Source organism: Misgurnus anguillicaudatus, chromosome 5 (assembly GCF_027580225.2).
Source record: "Misgurnus anguillicaudatus chromosome 5, ASM2758022v2, whole genome shotgun sequence".
NCBI lineage: Eukaryota > Metazoa > Chordata > Actinopteri > Cypriniformes > Cobitidae > Misgurnus > Misgurnus anguillicaudatus.
In genome coordinates this window covers 21,662,218-21,687,271 of record NC_073341.2, presented here as the reverse complement: position 1 = coordinate 21,687,271, position 25,054 = coordinate 21,662,218, and the positions used below count along the sequence as shown (strand labels likewise).

The 25,054-nt window shown below is 37.4% G+C and overlaps 2 protein-coding genes across 3 annotated transcripts in view; both read left to right on the top strand.

Moving 5' to 3' along the window:
- The window catches only part of ncs1b (neuronal calcium sensor 1b), a 38,572-nt gene extending 31,569 nt beyond the window's left edge, over positions 1–7,003 (top strand). For both annotated transcript variants that reach the window (XM_055168854.2, XM_055168856.2), the window contains exons 5-9: positions 2,359–2,437; positions 3,265–3,353; positions 3,438–3,515; positions 4,942–5,062; positions 5,513–7,003. In XM_055168854.2, coding sequence (XP_055024829.2) covers positions 2,359–2,437; positions 3,265–3,353; positions 3,438–3,515; positions 4,942–5,040 — 345 coding nt within the window. In that variant the 3' untranslated portion in view covers positions 5,041–5,062; positions 5,513–7,003. The remainder of the gene's footprint in view (positions 1–2,358; positions 2,438–3,264; positions 3,354–3,437; positions 3,516–4,941; positions 5,063–5,512) is intronic.
- A 4,159-nt stretch (positions 7,004–11,162) lies between these two features.
- The window catches only part of hmcn2 (hemicentin 2), an 88,672-nt gene continuing 74,780 nt past the window's right edge, over positions 11,163–25,054 (top strand). Inside the window, 4 exon segments of the mRNA XM_073867736.1 lie at positions 11,163–11,787; positions 14,134–14,204; positions 17,095–17,253; positions 17,441–17,563. Of these exon segments, the coding sequence (XP_073723837.1) occupies positions 11,526–11,787; positions 14,134–14,204; positions 17,095–17,253; positions 17,441–17,563 (615 nt within the window). The 5' untranslated portion in view covers positions 11,163–11,525.

Genomic DNA, 25,054 nt, shown 5'->3' with positions numbered 1-25,054 from the left:
TTAAATCATTTTTAGAAAGGTCTCCTTTTAGTACACACCTGACTCAGTGGCGGCTGGTGGTGACTGCTCTTCCGAGGGGCGCAAATTCAAAATATGTGTTTGGAGTGTCATGTGTGTTGCTCGTGTTTTCAAAGTGTGTGTTTGTTGCGTCATGTGAACCATGTGCATTACGTGTTTTGTCAAAATAAGTGCCTGCTGCAAACGCGCCAAAACCGTTTATGATAGAAGAGACGCTCACGTTTACAAAATACACGCAAGACACTCCCTTAACAGTAAACTCTGATTACGCATGAGATTATGGGAGTATCTGGCAAATGTCTGCGTCTCTTTTATCATAAATCCTTTAAACACATCTGGAGCAGGCACTTATTTTGACAAGACACATGATGCACATAGGTTCACTCGATGCGCGAACACATATTTTGAAATTAAGAACCGCACACATGACGGCTACATACATGTTGTGACGAACTTCGCATTTAGAGCGCCCTCGAAAAAAGAAGTCACCGGCCGCCACTGACCTGACTGTCAGTATGTTCAGTGTTGCAACCCAATGGGCCCTATTTTAACGATCTAAGCACATTGTCTAAAGCGCACAACGCAACGTCTAAATGGGCGTGTCCGAATCCACTTTTGCTAATTTAACGACGGGAAAAATGGTTTGTGCCCCGAGCGCATGGTCAAAAAGGTTTTTAATGAGTAATGGGAGTATTTTGGGCGTAACGTGCAATAAACCAATGATAGTCTCAGCTCTATTCCCCTTTAAAAGCCAGTTGCGCTGGCGCTATGTCTAATCCCTATTTAGATGTCGGACTTTGTAAACTGAAAAACTGAGGAGGAAGAAGATCCCCAGTTTAAGATTAATGTTAAATAATTGTGTTGTTTTTCACTTGTATTGAAATTGTTATTTTTTTATTAAAACCTTTAAAACCCGTTTTCTTTTGGTCATGGAATTAAAAAAGCAGGCTTTTAATTGCTTTAAATGTATGGCTATCCAAAATTATCAAAAATAATTTACAAGTATGTAAGAAAAGGTTTGTACTCTAAAAATATTTTATTTGTAACAAACAGGAGATAAAGAATTTACAAACGGCTCTCCGCACCTTTCAGCACTTGGACAGCGTCAAGTTTTTTTTTAAGCATTACTTAAAAATGTTTCTCATATCACCATATCCACAGGTACAGAGTCATCATATACAATAAATCTGTAAGGTAGCATTTAAAAAAAAAAACATTTAAAAACAGATGCATTTGTTTAAAGCAAAGCATTTATTTACTTACCAGGCTGCAGGTGAAGCTGCTCTTTGTGCCTTCTAACGTTTACGTCCAAGAGACTCAATAATAATCTTTTACATTCAATCCTTTAATCTTTCATATTTAAAAGCGTTTTTGTGCTGTTGAACATTCATGTATGTGATAAGCAAACCCGCGTTGTCGTCCCGTTTATAGGCGCATATTACTTATGCGCTCTTTAAATAACAAAAAAACATATTGCGCCATTGACTTTAGACTTTAGAGCAGGTTTTTGTTGGTCAGTGGCGTAGTCTATTTTAGTTGCCTCAAAATAGCAACGCGCCAACAATGCGCCTGAACACACCTCGTTTTCAGACCAGAACGCCCATGGGCGCAAAAGGGGGCGCAAATGCATTTGCTACTTAAACAACGTGGCGCTAAACGTGAAAATGATAATTGCGCAGGGCGGAAACTAGCAAAAGACACCTGCGTCGCGCATTGCGCTGCATTGCGCCGGGTGTAAGATAGAGCCCAATATGTTTAAAAAAAGCATTTTTTTGTAGTCAGCCTAACTGTATTATTATTGATGCATAAGCATAATAATATATGAAAAAGTGTGGTGCCTCTAGTAACTGCATTCACAATTGCTTATATATTTTAGTATGCATACTATTTGAATGCTTTAGTAACACAAGAGGCGTGAAGATATTAAAAGAACAGCTCACAATTTAAAAACCCACATAAACAATCGCAAATCAAGCAGGGTTGGGTGTGAAAGCCCAGCACGTGGAACAATACTTTGATTGGATAATTGCATGCACAGGAACTTAAATGCTGTCTGTCATTGTTCAAGTTCCTCACACTCACCTGCTCAATATGATGCGATGATGACAAAGCACGACAAAAGGAGTCAGTCATCACAACATGTTTTATAACATAAAGATTGGAGCTGTAGAGAATGGTTTATATAGACAGATGTGTTAAGACATTTGGCAGCAGAATGCATCTTTTATAGCCTCAAGGATGAATAGGGGTGGGGCATTAAATAAACACCACTGGCACAATTAACATGGACTGAAAGCACTAAATCTCTTCATTGTTTTGTTCTGTCTTTCTTTCTTTTAGGATGGAAGGATTGAGTTCTCAGAGTTCATTCAGGCTCTGTCCGTGACCTCACGTGGGACCTTGGATGAGAAACTTCGCTGTAAGCACTTTGATTTTTTGTGTTGAAGCGATGCAGAACTACAAAAGCACATTCAGCAATCAACATGTTTATAATGTTAAAGACCACACACCAGGGCAATGCCATCTCTAGTTTATTGGTTTCATATAGTCAATCAAAACTTAAATCGCTGTAAGACTGGGCTTGCCTGACAATTCAAACCTCCTTTTATCATTTAAAGTGCAGTTTTCTCAGCTTAACTGCGTGTTTTAATTAAACCTTGCTTGGACTTGTACCACCCTCTCTCTCGGTTGACTATTCACCCCAGGCTCTGACCTGTGCTTGCACCCTGCCATATAAGTGGTTAGATTGGCTCTTTGTTATACATGAAGGGAGAGGATGATCTGTATGGGTGGGTTATCCAGGGTCCTGAAGAGAAAAGTAAAGTTTGTTAGATTAAAGAATTGCACGCTCAAATCTGACTGCTGTTATTGCTGTGCAGTAAATCTCATAATGATGCAAGTAGAAAGGTTTCTCTTTGTTGAGTTTCATGCATTTTATGGCATATTTAACCATTTGTACAAGGCATTAACTAAAATATGGATTATATCAAGTGGTCTTCCACGTTGTTTCAATCAGTGGTTGGGTTAAATATGGAGGCACGCCGAAAAGTTTGAGAACCACTATACTAATGCAGAATGTATAACACTATATTCACTTTGAAAAAAGCCTCTGGAATAGCTTTTCTAAAGGTTTGCCCTCGATCATTTGTTAAAAAAGTGTTTTTTTTAAGAGTACCAGGCCCTATTTTGAACAATAACTAGCACATCCTTTGTTTACTCACCATGACTTCTTGTTACATACCGCAGGGGCTTTTAAGCTGTATGATCTTGATAATGACGGCTATATCACCCGCGATGAAATGCTCAATATTGTGGATGCCATCTATCAGATGGTGGTAAGTCAGACTTTACTTTCAATGTAATTATTTGCCATTCATAAAGTTCTCAGATGTCTTAAATATTAGGTATATTTGTTTAAGGGAAACACAGTGGACCTTCCAGAAGAGGAAAACACTCCAGAGAAGAGAGTGGATCGCATTTTTGCCATGATGGATAAGGTAACATATATACATCTGCTGTGTTTTTGATCCTAATCATTATATTGTTAGTAATGTTTTCGGTTATTGCATAATGTGTATACAGAACCAAATGGGTATTTGGTGATCAGTCATAAATCAATAATTTTTAAACCCATCAAGAAAACTGTTAATTTATAGCTTTGACATTATGTCAATAGTTACTCATTTAATTTAAATCCACATCCTCTGTTATCAATGCTGTGCAGAGCAAGACAGTACAAGGAACAAGATCTCCTATCAGTGATCAAGCTAGCATCACTAATACTGTCCTCAGGTCTGTAAACACTACTGTGGCATGCACTACAACTAATGTCGGAGCTTGGCATTAGTGCTTACTCAAGCCCAATTTAAGTGCTGACGGATGAGATCAGGATTTGTTCACTGTTAAAACTCCCACGGAGATGGTATTCTTTATTGCGATCGGGATTTTTTCTCTTGGGGCTCACTATTATAACTCTCAGAAGCTACAGCAGATAACTGTTCTCTTACTGGATCAGGATTTTTGCTTTTGCCCCCTGCTGGACATATAAAGCAATTTTAGCTAAATTGGTATTTTTTGCATGCAATGCATAATTTCAAATCATCTTAACACATGGCTTGTAGGTAAGCAGCAAATTTCTGGACTCAACTGTGGTTTTTAAATTCCTCCTGCCATTGGCTATTCAAACAGATATTCCTACCCCAAGCACAAATTCTGGTTAGACTACTCAAAAAAATCTAGTTGTCTCATTAAAAAAGAAATAGTAGACAGACTCAAAAATGTTTTATATTTTCAATAAAGTAATATTATTTAAGGGATAATGTACAGCCAGCTATAAATCTAGAAAGCAGGGTGATCAGGAACCTTGTATTATTTTGATAAAAAAATATTTGCAATAACAACCCGGCCGGCTATACATTATCCTGCTTATTAGATGGCTAGTTGCTATCAGAGTAAATATATAGACACAAAATGTTAATATTATTAGCTAATTTTCAAGAAATGCAAGGAAAAGTTGCGTTAAAAACGTTTAAAGTCCAAACAAGACAAAATTTCAGTTAATTAATTTTTTAAAATAAAATATCATATATAATTATTCATATTATATCGTATAAATTTATATAGTATTCAATTTTGTCCAGATGACTGGAAGTACCCAGAAGAGGCTGTGTTATTAGAATTAGGTGGTTGTTATCTTGGAATAACATACCTTGGAATTTCGTGACTGGCCAATCAGAATCAAGCATTTTAGAGTGCCATGTAGTAAAAAGAAAAACATATTTCTATATATACATTAACATAAACTGGCATGCATCTGCAATGCATCCATAAACTAACAAAATTGACTTATTTTTATTCAATACGTGAAGCATATTTCATTCAGAACATGAAGCAGCGACATTTCATTTTTGCTTGTTTATTCAGAATGATGATGGGAAGCTGACCCTGCAGGAGTTTCAGGAGGGCTCAAAGGCCGATCCGTCCATCGTACAAGCTTTGTCGCTCTATGATGGACTAGTATAGTAACAGCTTGTCTCTGATAAAGGTAGGTTGTTTTGACCAGAAATCTATTTTACATTATGAAAGCTCTGCAACCTGTCAGATTTATGAAATCTTTATCATATTCAAAAGCTTTTGTTTTACGGTTATTATCGTATCACATTGCAACAATGCAATAAAGAGTCACACAGTTTTCTATTAGCAGAAATCAAGCAATTTGTCCAGTTTTAATACGCCTTTCTAAATTTAAATAAATGCTATTCTGTAGCTACTGCCGAGAAAGTGACAGATAAAGGCCATTTATAGAAAAAAATGATTATTATTAGATTAAGGTCATCCATTTAATATTCCAGAGCTTTGCAGTTTTAGTTAAATGATAAATTACTACTTTTTTGCTGGCAATTACACGAGTAAAAGACATAAAATTATTAATTTTAAACATCATTACCATAATTACATAATTTTCATGTTGGGATAACCTGTTTTTTTATTTAAGGTCTGTTGTACAGGTGTGGCAGAAGATGAAGTGCAGTACCATGCCAAAAGATGAGTCTTCTTCATCTGACCTCTCATTCTGGACATTTATGACTATGAAAGTAGAAGAGAGAAAGACCACAGTGAGATCATCCTCATCTTCCCAACACAAGCAAATCACATTTGACGCTATCCTTCGACAGAAAGGAAAGAAATCTTGAAAATTGTGTTTATGTGTGCACATGTGTCTGGATCCCATTGGATTTCCTGCTGAAAAAAATGCACTGGGGACAGGACGACGCTGATTGATAAAAAAGCATGTTGACAGACATAAATTCTAGATGTAAATATGTGTAAACATTTCATATTTTTAATCATACTTTGCTGGGATATCCTGCATGTACTTGTTTATTATTTAAGAGCCTGGTTATATTTAATTTATTTCTTGTTTTGAAATGTATGGATCGCAGCTGTTACAAGCCTCTACATCTCTGAAGCTTCTTCAAATTGTTGACATGAAAGACTAGAATTCATTGCTCTTTTTCTTGCTCTTTTGTAATATGAACGTGAAAGGAGAATTACTTATTAGATTTGAATTACGCAGGTCCCATTGTGTATAGTGGCCTCTACATTGCTGGCAAAACTCATTACGAGTCCTTAAGCCACATCCTTAACAAGGTGCTGTAACCAGGCAATGTGCTACAGTAAAGTATGTATCGCTCGAGGCACTTTCCACAAATTTGGGGCACTTTGATATCACACGAGTTAAAAAAAAGAACTGTTAAACTTAACCTTGTCAACTACATCCATACATTTCATTTATGATCATCAAATGTAAAATTTGTTGACAGTCAAATTTGTTTTACAGTTCACACAATCTGTCATAAATTGTATAATTTTTATAGACATGAAATAACATCATTTGGAATCCTATCATTGTAGGAATGCAGATAAAAAAATCCATTATCTAATATTTACAGAAAGAGTAAGAAAGTAAAAAAGAATGATGCAACAAATAATTTAATTTACAGGAAATTTCTATTAAATTAGTGTTATTAACTGTGTGAAAACAGCTCAAATAAGAAGTAAAGATTCTTTTCTAAGTGTTAAGCACCGGTTTGTTTACAATTTGTTGATAAAGAAAAATAATTGTTTTCTATTTGTGGAAAGTGCTTCGAACTAATTCTCGCTTAAATAACAGCTTTTACTTTCTTTATCTGTGTCCTTTTTCCTGTTAAACAGACTTAAAGGTATTTTGTGTGTGCCATGCAGACATCCTCTGTTTATAAGTGGTCGTCTTCTTTATCCAGCGCTCTCTGGCTGACGATTAAATTTGATTTGCTGCATAATTGCCTCTAATGTTATTTGCTGTCTGTGATGTAGGTTTTAATATTTGAGGTGTCCACACTCTCTATTTTTATCCCCTTACAGTATAAAAGGACAGCACTAAAGCTGTTCGAGTGTACAGACCTTGTATTCCATCAGCACAATGTATTAGCTGGCTCTTTTTCAAATGAATAGTGCTAAATTAATTCACAAACCTAGTTTGTCACACAAAAGTAAAGCATAAATCATACCTCAGTCTCTGTGTAAATCCATTTTAGAAAACCTTGAAAACCCAAACTTTGATGCTTACCCAATTCTGCCACGGCTGATTCTGGGACAGTCTTATATGAGGCGAGTCTAATGGGTTGAGAAACTGTAACATTTGTATGCCAGTGTTTGGCATCCTCATTTTTCAATGGCATTGTATTACAGTGTTCTGCTTGAAGTATGTGGTGATGGAAAATCCTAATTTACTAAAATCCATCTGGCTGGATTTATTGTACAGATACCAAAACTTTTAATCCAGGGGTTCATGCACCTGCTTTTTACAATCATAGTCCTGTTTGGTGCTCTAGACAAGATGGTAAAAGGGTAAAAATCTTAGTTCCCATACAATTGACGCTATGGGGAACGCCTACAGCTGTGCGTGACAGCGTCTGAGTATGTATATCAAATTCGACTGATGGTTGGGCCTGACATCATAGATTGAAGCCAGAGAGCATAAATACGGCAGAAAAGAACGCGCACTTTATCTGGCATATGCCGAAGCGGGTGTACATGCATGCCGGAAGTATGGCCAGTGAGACACAGCGTCTCGTTCTCTTCTCGTTACATTCGAGACGTTTATCTAGAAAAGCTGAACTGAGATTTTGATTTTGGTTACCCTAATCGTGCTATTTCATTTTCAAATATCATTTTTATAGACGGTATGCACATGACGTCATCTTCAGCGAAAGTGACTGCGGTTACGCCCACTGAGTGGCAAAAGACAGAGCGACAGCATTTGTGTACAGTGTGAAATCATTGAAAACACTGGGAAAACGCGTCTAAATGGGAAAAGCTGTTGTGCGATAGACTGTACTAACAGATTAACAAGAATTCAGAGCTATCGTTTTACAGACTGCCAAAAAACACCGAAAGGAGAAGTAAAAAGGTTGTTCATGCCAACGTCCACAGACCACAGATGGGTTGACAAGTTGCTAGGGTCACTATCAAGCAGAGGTTTTATGTTCTACTTAAAAGTATTTTTTAAGTATTTGTATTTTATCCGTGTTTTTCGTTGCAAAACATACATTCCAAAGCATATTATCATAATTTATACTTCTCTTACATTTCATAAATACAAGTTTTTGTTTTAAATTTAATATTTAAGTACATAACGCACTATTACTCAAGTAAAGGTACACAATTTTAATGTAGTTAGGTATTAAATAAATGTTAATATGCAATATTAAAGAATACACAGTATGATTCTATGCTTTAGAATGTAGTGAAGTAATTTTTTTCCCAATAAAAACACCTAATAAAGCACAGATCCTTGGAAAATGTAACTAATGTAACTAAGTATTGTCCACCTCTGCTATCAAGTCCAACTAAATTCAATTTAAGCTGATAATAGTCAGTTTTACTGGGCGTTTTTCGCAGCAGCCGCTATGAAAACCAGCCATTTTGTTGAATGTTTGCCACTCAACAGGGCGAGCTCCGGCGTGGTCACATGGAAAAGTGACGTCAATGCATACCCTCTATTCGACCAGTGGTTGGGTGTGACGTCATAGACAGAAGCCAGAGAGCATAAATACGGCGGAAAGGAACACCCAATTTATCTGGCATATGCCGATTCCGAAGCGGGTGTACAGACACGCCGGAAGTATGGCCAGTGAGATGCAGCGTCTCATTCCCTTCTCAATTTTTGTTTTGTTTTAACAAACAATTAATACCATAATCGTGCTATTTCATTTTCAAATATTTTTTTTATTGGCATGTAAACTCAGTTTGGCTCCAGTAACGTAATAGCTCACATTGCAATCGGCTGTTTATACTTGATCAGGCATAAAATAATCTATAAGAATATATCTTTTCAAACCCCATTTGTGATCCTGGAGCAATAAAACAGTCATAAGGGTCAATTTTTTTGAATACATAAGCTTTTCATTAAAGTATGGTGTGTTAGTATAGGACAATATTTGGCCGAAATACAACAATTTTTTTCATTAATGTACTGGTTAGGAACAACAAAGGTTTCAAGTATCTAAAAAGTCTTGTAACAGCTTGTTGCTCCAGGACAAATGCTTTAATCTGTCTTGAATGTTGCGGTTGTATTGTAACGGAGCTCTTATTGTGCATCTATGTCACGTCTTCAGTTTCATTATGAAGTGTGCAAGGCTGGCGGCTCGGTCAACACCACAGGGCTTCTGAATCAGCAAAAACACGTCTCGTTGATTAAATGAAACAGGACTCGCACTCAACTCACTAGTTTGTTTCCCAGATTCAGCACTTAAACAAAACAGACTTCACACCCTAACACAGCATGGCGAGAGATTCATTTATAAGTAGGATAGGAATGTATGTTTTGCACAGGCTTGAATTGTTACATGAGGGGGTCATAAACATGTTTTTTTGTTTTGCATTGAGGTCTGGATTAGTTTTCTGACAGCGTTAAGAGCAGAAGGCTGATGAATTGACTGTTTGGAAAAAATGGAAGACTTGGAATGATGCAGGCAAACAATGAATTTTCGTTTTAACAGATGGGTTGTGTTACACAAAGTGATATGAAATGATTGTAAACTTGAGCACTGAAAATTTAAATGATTGCCTTTGGTAGAAAATATGCGGGACATTTAAGTGTTTTATACTCATTAAAATAAAGTAAATAATTATATAAACAATAGATGCCATATTCTCTGCGTTTTGAAACTACATGCCCATCATGCACATTCCCTAAGTTCAATGGGTTTGAATGGCATTATATAATTTGGCAAGGCAATTTGGGTGGGTCTTGATTGTTTGACCAACCATGTGCTGACTTGAGTGCAAATGACTTGTTGGCGTCACACCAAGTTATCAAAAGAACAACATCTGTACACTCTCATAAACCCCATTCCTTTTCAAATCGGTGGGTGTACTGAAAAATCTCTGCGGTTACTGGGTCATGACATTGCCCTTTTCCTTCCTTTTAGCAATCTTATCAAATTGACAGCATTTGCTGCCTCTTTATCAACTTAAAACGACAACATGACCAAAGTTGCATGACGTTTGATTGATGTATCTAAGCATGACTACAATTAAGCCGGATATACAAGTAGTTTACGTTGTATCCGGAGTCTTTCCTTTCAAAAAACATCTGGGATTTCTCTGCTGAAGCCCTGTCCTTTATGCTAAACATTAGAGGCTGTCCACTGAGTGTGTATATTATTAGATATGTGGCAGCTGCGTATAAACTCAGTCTATTAATAAACCAATTTTTTTTAACTAAGACTAAAAATTACCCATGCTAAATTAATCTGTATAGTGTTTATGGTTGCCATCAGTTCTTCCTCTGACACTTTACATTGATGACTTTACAATGTAATTACATAAGTAAACTGAACAATGTGAACAACATAACAAGTCGCTTAGTATTGTTGCCAACCTTTAGGAAAAATGTACTATAGTTTATTATGACCGGCTGATTATAAAACATACACTGTAAAAAAAAATCAGTCGAAATTACAGTGTTATTGGTTGCCGGTAGCTTACCGTAGATTTAAATTTATGTTATTTACTGGCAAGAGTTTGTTCAAAGTTAAATCAATTTTAAATATTATATCTTTTCAGAATAAAACTATACAATAACAGCCTCATGCAAAGCATTCTGGGAACCAGAAATCATCATCAACCTTTTTCTGTTTTTGCTTCAGATTTTGTTTCGCAGAATGTTTTGCTTGATGCTGTTTTTTAGTTTTACCCTGTAAAGACAAAGACTTGTAAATGTTTAATGTTCATCTAACTTTGAACAAAATGTTGCCAGTAAATAACATAAATTAAGATCTACGGTAAATTAACGGCAACTCAGCTGCAATAACACTGTAATTTCTACGGATTTCTTTTTAAAGTGTACCATATTTTACTGTAAAAATGCCTATGGAATCGCTTAAACTATAGTAAGACAATGGCAATGTGTTTACTTTGGTTTTATTACAAATAAAGTCAAAACATTATTATAGTTAATAGTCCTAAGGTAATAGTTATTATTAATAACAGAAACATTGAAGCTGTTGATACAATCCCTCTATTTATCTGGAGCAAGCCATGTGGGATGGGGTTGGAAGTCACAGTCGGGTCAAGTTACACACAAAAAATCAGGTTGTAAGGACTCCTCACACCCCTCCCCGCCAGTATTCTCAATGTTTAGCGCTGTAGAGAGGCTTTCCTAAAAGTTTTCTGCCAAGGATGGGACAATACATAAGGAGTTTACTATCAAACCCTACTAGGATTAACTACTTACATCGGACTTTCTAGGAAACTGGATTGAGGGACAAAACAGTTTTACTAAAAACGTCTTTTCGATTTGGAATTTGAATATTTGACTGATTGTATGATTTCCCCCTGATTTATAACTTTTAACCTACTTTCATATAGTTTACTTTTACGATAATTGATGGGACTTTTGTTGTTGATTTTTCATATTTTGACTTGTTTATAAAAATAGTCAAATGAATTGATGAATAAGGATGAATGCGTCTTTGGTTAAACTCTTGCTCCTGGTGCTGAGTATCAGCAGCGCGCGCTGCGCTTCATTCAGTCCGCCGGTGAAGAGAAGCTCCGGCGCGGATGACAGCGCGTCCACGCTGGCCTTTGTCTTCGATGTTACCGGCTCGATGTACGATGATCTCAAGCAGGTGATAGATGGTGCGTCCCGGATTCTGGAGAGGACCCTGAGCCGCAGAACCAGACCCATCAAAAACTTCGTGCTGGTACCTTTCCATGATCCAGGTAGAACCAATTAGCCTACGAATTATTAATCTCAATATTAGTTAATATATTTTAAAGCGATTTTATATAAGAGGCTAAATAACTTATTTCTAGTCGTTTATATATTTGTAGTATATAGCCTGTATCTGTAAATAGGAACAGATTATAAAGTTTGGATAAATTGGTATGATCAAGAACTGAAGGAATGTCATTGAACTAACATTTAAATAAAGATGTTTCAAATTTTCACCACAAGGGACCGCTGAAGCAAATGTCATGTGGGATGTCCAGCTCATATGACTAGAATTTAAACTATAAGATTGTATTTTACTCAGTGATCAATATACACTGTCAGGAAAATTGTTAAAATAAGTACCCCAGCTGTCGTTGGGGGAGTACCCTTTCAAAAAGTACAGCTTTGGACCTAAAAACGTTATATTATAGGCTACCAAATACATATTTGTACCTAATGGGCCTTTTTGAAGTCCAATGGCAGTTGGGATACATATTTTGACACATTCATGTTTCTCAATTAGGGGGCCGTGTCCATTGGGGGCCTTCCTAGGCAAAATTATAAGTCAAATATGAGCTAAAACAACTTGAAATCAAGACATTTCATGATAAAAATATGTCTTTCTATTTATGTCAAGGTATAGAATATGAATCTTTAACATATACTCATATTCAAAACAATTCAATGGACAATTTAATAAAAATGTTGAATGATCCACCGACATATACGAGTAATTGAACTATTAATAATATATATTTTAATCAAACAATGGATATTTAATGTTTGTAATGCAAATAAACATCTGATCACAGACTGTGAAAAGACCAAACCATTCTCAGGTAAACTGACACAATCCAGTATGATTCGTGTATCTGTTAGCCTGGGGGGGTTGGGTGTCCTAGGAGCTGATGAGAAGCACATGTTGTTGTCTGGTAGTATGTAATTAACACAATCACCCCCAGTTCTCCATCCAATTCTCCGGAAGAGTCAACCCAGCCCCCCAGTCAGAGGAGAGACGTCAGTCCCAGACTGGTGCTATGGTTAGGGGGATGGTGCCAGTCCTTCCCACACCTTTCTTTTGGGGACCTTGTAAACTGCTGAGATCACAAAGACAGCTGGGGACATACAGTACAGAAAGGCATGACAGGGCTAAAGCTCAATGGCCTCCAAGCTAAGAGAGGGAAAGAGAAAGTGTAATGAGACATGAACGTGGAGGAATGTTAGAGCTGGATTTATTGGTTATTATTGAATTCATTAGTATTGGTGCAGATGTGTTTATTACAGTAGATAAGTTAAAGGTGAAGCAACAACAAAATTGCAAAACACACTCTGCATCTACTATTGTTTGGACAAAAACATATAGTGCCATCCTAAAGTCATGCCACTTGTTTATAGCCAATGTTGTATTATAAATATTCATTCACTCGAACAAACATATTGGAATTATTAGTTTAGTGCCAGTTGTGATGGAAAAATTACACATTTTACACATTAGCATACATGAAGCATTGCCCAAATATGTTAACTATGATGATCTCTTTGATCATTTGTTTCAAATATATGAATGGATTCCTTACAAATTTTCCTGGCAGTCAACGCTGAAGATCATAACTTGTTTTTTTGTTTTTTTATATAATTTAATGCTATATTGATCAATCTCTCACATCCACTTTCAAAAGAAAATCAATTTAAAAGGGTGCCAATTTTTTTCTCCCCCACAGCACTGTCAAAACGGCAATGCTCTTCTTTGTATTACATTTTTTAGTAACTGTAAAAATTGTGTTTTTTGTCAGAATAATAAAAAGAAATCTTGATCCATGCCCAATCCATAAACAATGTATCTTATGCTGTTTCATCCACGTGTCATTGCTTCAGCACTCCAATCAATCAGCTATTAAGTCAGTCCAAGGAAGTGCCAAATACAAACAAAAAGAGATTCAGAAACAAGAGAGATAGCAGAGAAAGGGGAACAGGTCAGAGATTAGTTTGGTGGATGATGACAAGCACAGCGATGAAATCTGGGTCTCGGGTGAGGACTGCTGAAATTTTCTCAGCGGTCGAATGTTTCAAGATAGCCGTTTGTAGCTCCTGAGAAAGGGGGACAAATGTGTTTTGCGATTAGGAGTTGGCTTAGGCTGTCGTTCATTTGTCTGTCTGATCTAGAAACAAACTAGAAACCCTTGTGGTGCTATATTTGAGCCCTGGACCTAATCCCCACTGTTTTAAAATCAATGAGGGGGAATCGTTTTTTGAATTGAGATGTTCTGACAAGCCCCCCTAAAGCATGGTTGCATGATTCATTCACCTTTTATACACAATGAATGTTAGTAGTTCTTTGTTTTTCTCCTCACTAGACATCGGTCCTGTTTCCATTACTACTGACCCCAAGAAGTTCCAGAAGGATCTTCAAGAGCTGTTTGTTCAGGTGGGTCAACCAGATGAAAGGAAATAACCCATTGTACACTTTTAAAAACAAAGGTTTAAAAGGTTTTTTGCAACGATGCCATAAGGGAACATTTTGGTTTCCAAAAAACCTTCCAAAGAGGTTCTTAAAAGAACAATGTCTTTTTTTACATTTTTCTAAAACCTTTTACCTTTGAAGTGTAAGGTTATGTGCACTCAACAATAAAGATTCCCAAAAGGTCTTTTTGTATGGTGCTGTATGGTTCCATAAAGAACCTTCAATATCCACAGAACCTACCAGTTTCACAAAAGCTTATCTGTATTGGAAAGACTTTAAAAGGGCAAAATGGTTTTTCAATGGCAGGTAGTGTAATTCCTTAAATTAATTCATGATTAATTAATTTAAGTGTTTGGTTTTTTGATTGTAACGGCACAGTGATGTTTCATTTATTAGAATTATATGATCAAATGTAATTATTTGCATATTGAACTAATTTGTGTTCATGATCTTGTCTAACATTGTAAAATATCTTAAATAGAGCTGGCAATACTGCACTTATCAAAATAACTAAATGTGACCATGGACCACAAAACCAGTGATGAGTCATTTTTTATCGAAAAGTATACATCACTGATATGGTTTGTTAGGATATGACAATATTTGGCAGAGATATTTAATTATTTGAAATTCTGGAATCTGAGGGTGCAAAAAAGTTGTCCAAATTAATTCCAAGGTCCCGTTCTTCCTGTGTTTTTGAGGCTTTGATTGTGTTTACAGTGTGCAATATACCGTAACGTGTTTATGTTTCAAGTGTAAAAAAATGCATTATTTTTCACACAATTTACTTATCTGTATAGCCCTGTTTTTTACTGTCCTAAAAATGGGCCGATGTGTTCCTTCCTTGTTCTATGAAGTCTCTCCTTCAGAAATACGTATCGAGTTCTGATTGTGTAGTTTAATTAGTGTGTTGTGATTCGACAGCAGCTTAGCTTAGGTGAGCCGTTTCAGCCAAAGCTGGTGACTGACATATTCCTGTGGGCGGAGTTTAGTCAAAAACTTTTACCGTGGGTTCACACCAATTTGCGTCATGGGAGGGGCTTCTGCAACTCTGCTCGCTTTCTGTAATCACGTCACTACTAGAGCAAGCTCCTGATTGGTTAACGCGGCAAGTTTTTTCCGCCAAAGTTCAAATTTTTTAAGTCACGAGTTTGCCGCGGCAACGCTTAAAGGCGGAGTCCACGATGTTTGAAAAACGCTTTGGAAAATTAGACGGGCCACCTACCAAAACACACTTATAGCCAATCAAATCAAATCAAATGCCGGGTTGCGTATGTGTGGGGCGGGTCTATCAACAGAAGGTCCAGATTCTATTGGGGTAGGGGCGTGTTTGTTTAGGTGATTTCAAATATCAACATTGGCTTTCAAACATCATGGACTCCGCCTTTAATTCGCGCCATTCGCGCGAACTAGACGTGCGAATGAGGCAGAATCGTGTCTACCGCGTCGAACTAAACGCCGCAATCGCGCCGCGAGACCTCCAGATGTGCGTCAATGCATCTTCACATTGAAGTCACTCGCGCTTGACGCCTCTGCTGCAGCTGGTTTGATCGCAGCATTAAAACAGGAAGTAAAGGGCTATAGTCCAAACCGACCGTTCGCTGTAGGGTTTGAAAGGGGAATTCTGTTAAAGAAAATATATATCGCCTGGCAGTGAACTTTGCCCTTTAACATTTTACAGGTATTATTTATGCTATTATAGCTACATTACACACTAACTAAAGTTGGAAAAATGGGATCAGGAAGAACGTGACCATTATTAACACTGCATTCACTCACTCATGTATGTAGCCCGTCATGTGTGTGGTTCATAATTTCAAAATATGTGTTCTGCGCTTCGAGTGATCCTATGTGCATCACATGTCTTGTCAAAATAAGTGCCTGCTGAAAACGCGTCTAAAGGGTTTATGATAAAAGAGACGCTCGCATTTGCCAGATACTTATAACATAATCTCATGCGTAATCAGAGTTAAGTGTTAAGTGAGTGTCTTGCGTGTATTATGTGAACGTGAGCGTCTCTTTTATCATAAACGGTCTTGACGCGTGTGCATCAGGCACCCATTTTGACAAAACACGTGATGCACATGGTTCACATGACGCAACAAACACATATTTTGAAAAAACAAGAAACGTACATGACACTCCGAACACTTATTTTGAATTTGAGTCCCTCGGATGAGCAGTCACGAGCCGCCACTGATGTCTATAAGATTACCACAATTTATTCTCCACTGTTTAGGCACATGCTGATCAAAATGCTACTGCTCCACCTGTAACTCAGTCTTTACACATGATTTCTGTATAGCACTGGCACTAAAAAGCCATTTGCCTTTTCCTTTTCTACTTTACACTGTCAGAAAAAGGTACAGGTGCTGTCACTGGGACGGTACCATTTAAATGGGTCCTAATATACGTAAAGATACCTTCAAAAAACCTTACACCGTCAGTCAAAAAAGCAGTCAAAGGAATAGTGTATTTTAAAAAGGTCCTAATATTTACCATTTAGGTACAGATATGTTTAAATTTAATACCAATATATACATTTAAGTTAATAATATGCACCCTTTAGGTAGTGTAGGTTACCCTAGTGACAGCTTTTGTTTCTGTGTACCTATAAACTTCAAGACCACTGTACTCTGTGTTCTTGCAATCTGTAGTTTAAACTTAGTGTCCTGGTCCATTTATCTCCAGCGCTTTATCTTAAGCGCTTTGTTTTTATCATCCCTTTGTGGTTCTGAGTAAGTACCCCGAGCCAAAGAAATGTGTACTTTCATTCGCTTCGATAAGCAAGAGTCTGTTTAGTGCATAAATGTAAATGTTAATGCTAAAGGCCCCTTTTTTTGTCATTTCTCAGGGTGGAGGGGATTGTCCGGAGATGAGCATTGGGGCCATCAAGAAGGCTTTAGAGGTTTCTCTGCCTGGATCCTTTATCTATGTTTTCACAGATGCCCGAGCCAAAGATTATCGTCTGAAGAGAGACGTTCTCCAGCTAGTTCAGCTCCGCCAGTCTCAGGTAAATGAGTCAAACATATTATGCTGCGTTTCTGCAAGTGTACACAGAAATATCTCACAGTCCATTTAAAATCTTTATGGAATAAACACCTCCGTTTACGTTTAACCCCGACACCCTGCCCCCGAACAAAACACTCACACGCTCATAAATTTTCCTCACACTTTTTCCCTGTCCCCTCTGAATCCAGGTTGTGTTTGTATTGACGGGGGATTGCGGCGATCGGTCCCAGCCAGGATACAGAGCCTATGAGGAGATTGCTGCCACAAGCTCCGGTCAAATATTTCATCTGGACAAGCAACAAGTCAATGAGGTGAGATGCGTGGACATACACATGTACATAAATTGCAGACATGCTCAAAAGGTTAACTTGTAACACATGTTCAATATCGGAAATCCACTTTAGTGGGACCAGGGTTCAAACTGGTCAGGGTTTCTTAAAAACCAAACTACAGTGCATATGTGAACTTGACAGCCATTAGTCATCATGCAGTTTCATTATTTGAGGAAAAATAGAAGGGTTGAGGATGATGACAGGTTTTTAGTTTAAAGTTTAGTTTAAATTGGCCCGGCCAATTTTAAACATGTAAATACTTGGTCTCTGCCACAGCATTAATTTATCAAACCTAAGCACTAAAGATCCATTTAAATTGTTCCTAAGTGACTTTTAAAAGGGTGTGACATTTCCCTCTATACTCTATTAAATGTAGACTACAATCAAGTGTGCTCAATCACAGTCAAACATGAAACATGAATGACAGCAGGACTTCCTTTAAATGAGACAATGGGTGTCAACACAGGAAATGGTAAGCCTAAGTCTACCATCTATAGAACAGTAATCCATAAGCAAATAATGCAAATGAAAAGTAAGCTTACAACTAGATACCACGAAAGTGAAAACGAGTTAACATTTGTAAACGGAGATTTATGTGTTATTGATTTTATGCTTAGATGGGGGTGGCTGGTTGGTGGTGGTTGAGTTTGAGAGCTTTAGCACATGTACCTGTGGGTGAGTGTGTCTGATAGAGGAGGACTGGGCAATGTCAAGCTGTTAACAGACTTCAGCACTTCTGCTGCTCTGTGGGTGCCATCTGAAGGTCAGGGTCACATCTTTGCTGACATATTCACTCTATTTCCGCCTGACGTTCATCAAAAAGTCATTCTCACCCAGTATTCCAGGATCCACAGAGCAGCAGTCTGTCCTTATATTTCACACTCATTTCATGTCAGAATCTTCTGCACCTGAGGTCCAGTAAAAAAACTTTTGTCACGTGTATTTTTGCTTTCAGTCACGCTGCAGATTATAACGTTTTTTTAGTAAAATATCTATGCTTAAACAGAATACAAAATATTTTAAAATTAGGACGCTTCATGATGCCATATATTTTTGGCTGAATTATTCCATAGAGAACCTTTAAAGGCACACCATGGAACTTTTTGGCCACTAGGGGGTGCTAGACATGTATTTTTTACATCTAGCGCCCCTAGAGGCCACAAGCGCCGCAGCACTGTCGCAAAGGAAAAGAAGACAACTCTTTAGGTCACAAAGTGTGCCTTCCAGCATGACATATGAATAAAATTTCATGGGTTATATTTTTTTCAAACGCCAAAAGATTGCTCACATTTACAGATAGCTCACGTCTACAAGCCAGTTGTAACTGTGGTCGTTTAGTTAAAGTTTATATAAAAATATTGCTTTAAAGGAGAATTAAACCCGGATCGCCCGTGTCGTTGGGCCACAACGCTACCATGGTGCCACAGTGTCACATGATACATGTCTCTCTTTACACTCTCCAAGTCCAAAAGCATGACGGCCAAGTCAGTATCGTCAGGAACCCCTCCTCCTCTTTTAGTTCACGCCAGCGAGCGAACGCTGGCCCAATATAATTGATCCTTGTCCTTTTTATTCTGTCACTCTCCCGGTTTCTCTTTCTAGTCTCCTCCGACAAAACCTTAGGTTTCTTTTTCTTAGTTGCTGCTTTGGCCATGAAAACGTCAGGAAAAAAATTGCTGCACTCTCATGTCCGAATTTGAGAAAGTGGAGGAATGTGACATATGCCGTATAGCAGATTTTTGTAGTTCTTTTTTTATGCTCGGGTTACTACCCGAAACCCCAAGTTTAAAAGTACGAGTAAAAGCGATACAAACCCAGCCATTCAACCTATTTTAAGTCGATGTACCATCACAAGGGTCTTGAAAACATATTATGAAGGTTGAAAAACTACAAAGTGTCACTTTAACATTTGAAGAACCTTTCTGTTTACAAATGGTTCTTTGTGATGAAAAATGATTCTTTAGATTATAAAAGGTATGAAAGAAATGGTTCTTTAAAGAAAATTTGACTAAATAGTTCTTTGAGGACACAGAAAAGGTTCTTCTATGACATCGCTGTGAAGAACCTTTTAAGTACCTTAATTGCTAAGAGTGCATTTAAAAATTAATATTTAAAAGAATATTTTAATTAGTTTTAAAATAATATTTTAATTAGTTTTAAAAGAATAAAGGACATAAAGGACAAAACACTACATATTATTTTCTATGAATGTACACACACCAGCGGCGCTTGGCAGCGGCAGTCCGCTGTGACTCTGGACACTGCTCAAATCCCTGTCACACCACAGAGCACCACTCACATAGTTTAACATTAAATAACATCACATGTTATGAAGGTGTAGGGACGAACCCAAATGCAGACAGATATAACTCAAATAGGACTTTTAATAATGTACAAAACAGAAAACAAAACCCACGAGGGGGCAAAACAATATAAACAGAATAACAATAGACTGATGGATACAAGACTATACAGGACAAGATACTAAACTACACTGAAACACTAAACTGGATTACACGTAACAACTTACTGACTAAACACTAAATATACAATTGACTTAACTTCACAAGACACAGTATACTCACAGGTAGTTAAACAATGCACAAGCACAGGACAACAAACACAAGGATCTTAAATAGAGGAGAACTAATGATGGTAACAGGTGACAGGAATCAAACAATAATGGGATAATTAATGAGGAAACAAGGGGGCGGGGTCAAGAGACAAGACTGAGAGCACATGGCTAGGAATAAACAAAGCCAGTGCTCTCACACAAAACATGGGTCTGTCATGGTTCTGCCACAAGACTAGATTAAACAAAGGACAAAATGGCAGAACCATGACATCACATTTCTCCCAAATCTTTAGCGATTAACATTGGCTGCTAACATATATTTTGCATTTTGACGTAGACGCTATCTGACTAAGCTCGCACTATTTAATGTGCACTTCCAGTGTATGATACCTCCGAGTTGTCCTAGACGCGACGCGGCACTGCGCTTCTTGTCCAGTGTGCGACCCCCTTAAAAGAATAGATATATGCATATGCATGTTATTTTCTTACCTCACAATTGCCCTCTTTTGTTTTTGTTTAAAACAGGACAAAATCTGCTCAAAAGGTAATAAAACATAAAATTAATATATTAAATATATATTACCTATTTTTAAGTTACAAAATTACCTATACCTATCTACTTTTAATAATTACGTAAGTACCTATTTCATTGCCAAAAACAACGTTTTTTGTGTATTTGGTATAGACGGTTTCATAGGACGCATGTGATAAACGTCTGGATCCGAACCTTACTTCCGGTTTAGTTTTTTTAATGGTCTGACTAGTTGCTAAACTGATCTCTTGAACAAATGCTTCGTCGAAAATAACAAATGTTTTGATTTGTAATCTATGTGCTTTTTTTGCTTGTTATATAAATTAACTATGTTTAAAGAACTTTGTTGTTATTTATTTTTAGCGGAGTTTACCGGAAGTTACGTGCGGACCACGCCAGCCGCTTGTTTATGTTGTTACTGCTGAAACGGTCTATAATACAATGTGTTTGCGTGGTTTATGGTAAAAAAACACATTATTTTCCACATAGCGTACATTTTTATAGCTCCAGATATCCTGTCTTCCTCAAATGCATTGATTTTGTACAAAACTCATCGATCTGAAAAGCGTTGTGTCTCTGATGGGCCAACTAAACTGTACATTTTGATTGGCCGGAATACCTCTATGTCAGCCGGAAATATGACGCTCCTTAAAATGTTTAAAAGATTTGATCACAATGAAATGCTAACAGGAGTTCACTTACAAGGAATTATGATAATGTCGGTCTTGTCTACATCACCAATCCTAGGAAGTAAACTGTTGCTTACAATCCGTGTGTTTGTTGTAGTCCAAGAAAAGAGATTTAGGTTGGAGACGATAAATTGCGTCATCGTTTACTTTGAGGTTTGTACCTTTTGCATATAGTTAACATGTACTAACACACACCTACACACCAAAGGAAATCGTGAATCGGACCATAGGTGCTCTTTAAAAAGATATTATGAGATTCTATGATAACCATAATTTAGTTTTTGCTTCTTAGGTAAAAGAATGTTGTTTTAAAGATTCTTAGATGTTTTTACTGGCAAGGAAAACAAAAACACTGTTTAAGTAGTAAAAGATTTTTGTCAGTATACTCCATGACTCTACAACAGCAAATCCTTTAACCGCAGAAACCTCATGATTGCCCTCCAAATCTAAGCAGAATGCCACTTTACTGATAAACACGATTAAACGAGTTAAATAAGCTTCAGCCAAATCAAATACACACACAGCTTTGTCATTTTTTGGGAGAGGAATGGGGCAAGAAGTGGGAGCAGGGCTTATTTTACTTAGTAATCCCGGATATGATCTATCATGCCTGCTCGCTCCAGCACAGCTGCCTGTCCAGAGCCGGCTCTGGCTTGGACGCTTCCAACAGACAGCTCTTTGTGAAGCTGAGGGTGGAGGCAGACTTTAAACAAAGGCCAGGGTATGGCTTAATCACTGGAATGATTTGCTGATAAAACTTTATGAAAGCGTGTCGGTGCTTTAAAGAGTCTATATTACTTCGGATGAAACCTCAGGCTGGCCAAGCTCAATATGTACAGAAGTTGAAGATTTCTGTAGTGTTGGACAGGAAAGTGTCGGGATTACACTGTATAGTCTTTTACGATAAAGGAATTGATGTTCACGTTTACATTCAAGCGTTTGGCAGACGCTCATACAGTGCATTCAAGCTATACATTTTTATGAGTATGTCAGTATGTGTGTTCCCTGAGAATTGAACCCACAATCTTTACACTGCTAACAAGATGCTCTACCAGCTAAGCTAAATGAAACATGTTTATATCAATAAAAACGTATATTATTTAGATAGTTTTCAACCAGTGGATCTAAAAAGCCCTTACTTATAGAAAAAGTCCTAGTGTGTTTTATCCAACATATTGTATTAACAACAGTTTAACAATAGTTAACCCCGGGTTAACTGAATCCTGGTTTATCTATTTCACGTTTTTACAACTGTCATACTTAACGAGGGGTTAAGAGATAACTGTGTATTCATAATCTGATGTTTCAGATTATGCATTCCCAAACCTTGCATTAATGTTCTTATTTGCATATTTGCATATATTGTGTCTGACTGACTGAATTAAAATAGTACGTTACCACTTTAAATAACTGTCATTGTCACATGTTTTGTCCTAATTTCTTACCATTTTCGCTTCGGTTTAGGGTTAGATTTACATAAAATGACATCCTTACCCAAACCCAACTCTAACCCTAACGCCAGGCGACAATGGTTTAAAAATCAGAAAATATAAAAAATAAATCTGAAACAAACAGTATAAACCAATACTTAAAGTGACATCCTAATGCAAACACCAAATCTAACCCTAAACCGAAGCGAAAAGGGTAAGAAAATAGGAAAAAGCAGTTGAGTAACCAATACGTGACAATGACACATAAACAGAAATTCGTGATACGATCACGAAAAAACGTGGAAATTCGTGACAGTATCACGTAAAAGAATCAAAAAATAATGTGACTATAGGTACGTAATTTCGTGAGACTGGGTAGAGTTTTTGCGACTGTACACACAGCTCTTGATATGAGGTACGTGTTCTTCAGTTTCTGATTGGCTGTATGTTGATAAGCATCGAGTCATAACCGTAGACATTATATACGTCGACGGCGCCTCATGTCGTGCTGGAAGTAATTCAGCATCACCGCCATATTGGTTGGGTCACCTCACGCTACACTAGCACCAGAGTCAATAGGAGTCAATGGAGAGCGAGCAACTCTGCCCATATTTTGTGCAGCTGATGGTTGCAATAACCTTTCACAAGTAAGATTGGAAAATAATTTTGGTTATTTTACCATTTTTAATATTACGTCATTGTAACTAACGTTACTTACGTGTAACCAAAGTGTGTGAAAATCCGATTGGGCGCATTGGGGACCCATCCAAGATGGCGGCCGCACTGATACGTCAGCTCCAATAGGCAGCGTCAGTCTATGAGGCGTCTACATATATAATGTCTATGATCATAACCCCGCTTCTTTTCACACTGTAGATAAGACATTTGGCTTTGCAAGTACATTTCGCTGTGAAGATATTTTTGTTTTCTTTTCATGAAACACATTTACAATAGCCTACTGTGTACAAAAGCAAAATCATTTGCATATTTCTAGACTAGATCACAAACACCTTTTTGACATAGTCATCACACAAATGTTTAAAATCTTGCAGAAAAGCACATTAAACTGTTCCTACTGAACAAATGTGTTATGCATATCAGCACATAATAAGAAAGGTTTAGGTATTATTAATACCCTCATTCATATTGGCCGTTTATGTTCAACTCTTTTCTTTCAACAGTACTTCATTAAAGTGCTCAATATCAAAGTCATTCCATCCGATTTAGCACATTTAAAAGCAAAGTACCTTATGGCCACTTTCATCCAGCCCGCAGGCTTTTCCCACCTAAGAGCAATGAAGTAAGACTGACTGAGCTGTATTTAGCTAGTGTAACAAGATCTCCAGCTCTGTTTATGCATAGGTGAACAGTACTGTAGTCTGTGTGAAGAGCCTTTGTGAGTCGGCATTATGAGACAAAGACAAATGTATTTTTAGCTGTAAAGTCATTGGAAAGGACCGTGGCAGTTGTTTAGACATTCACCACTAAAGAGATGATAGAGGAAACATATAAATTAGTTACGGATGAAATTATTTTGGCTCCTCATATTATGTCTTTCTCCATTGGACCAGAAACAACCAATACAAGACAAATGCATCTTTATCTATAAAGTCAGAAGAAAAGACTGTGGCAGGTGTTTAGACATTCAAAAGGGAAGAGATGAAAGACTTAACATATGAAATTGAAGTAGGCTCATCATATCTGTCCTTCAGCTATCAGTGCTTTTCACTGCAGCACCAAATGCTTAGTCATCATGACAAGTTAAAAATTTGCTAGTAGCATCCTCAAATGACATCAACAGCTTCAGGCTGCACGCCCACTGTGATTGACGGCTCTTCCTGTCTAAGTGGGCGGTTCTTCTTCGGTTTAGGAGTCAAAAAGTTACAGGCGTTTTGTCGCGGTCAGTAGCCCGTCTACGCGAGACTAATCCTCAGCTGACCTCTCTCATCCTTTCCATCTCTGCCTATTTGCTTTCCTACCAACACTCTTTCAAGTCTAATCTGTGAAATACAACAGTTCAAACTTGCATAGTAAGCCACTTGGTTGCCACCCATTAAAGCTGGTCACGCTGGATGCGATTTCAAGGATGTTTTTGATGATCCTTACAGTCTTTCATAATATTTCAGACTCACACACGCACGCCCTTATCTGAACTTGTTGGACCATACAGCACATCCTTCTACTGTGGTCTTTGTCGATTATCACAAAGCTAATCTCTCCGGCTCCCGCTAGGCCTTCACTGAA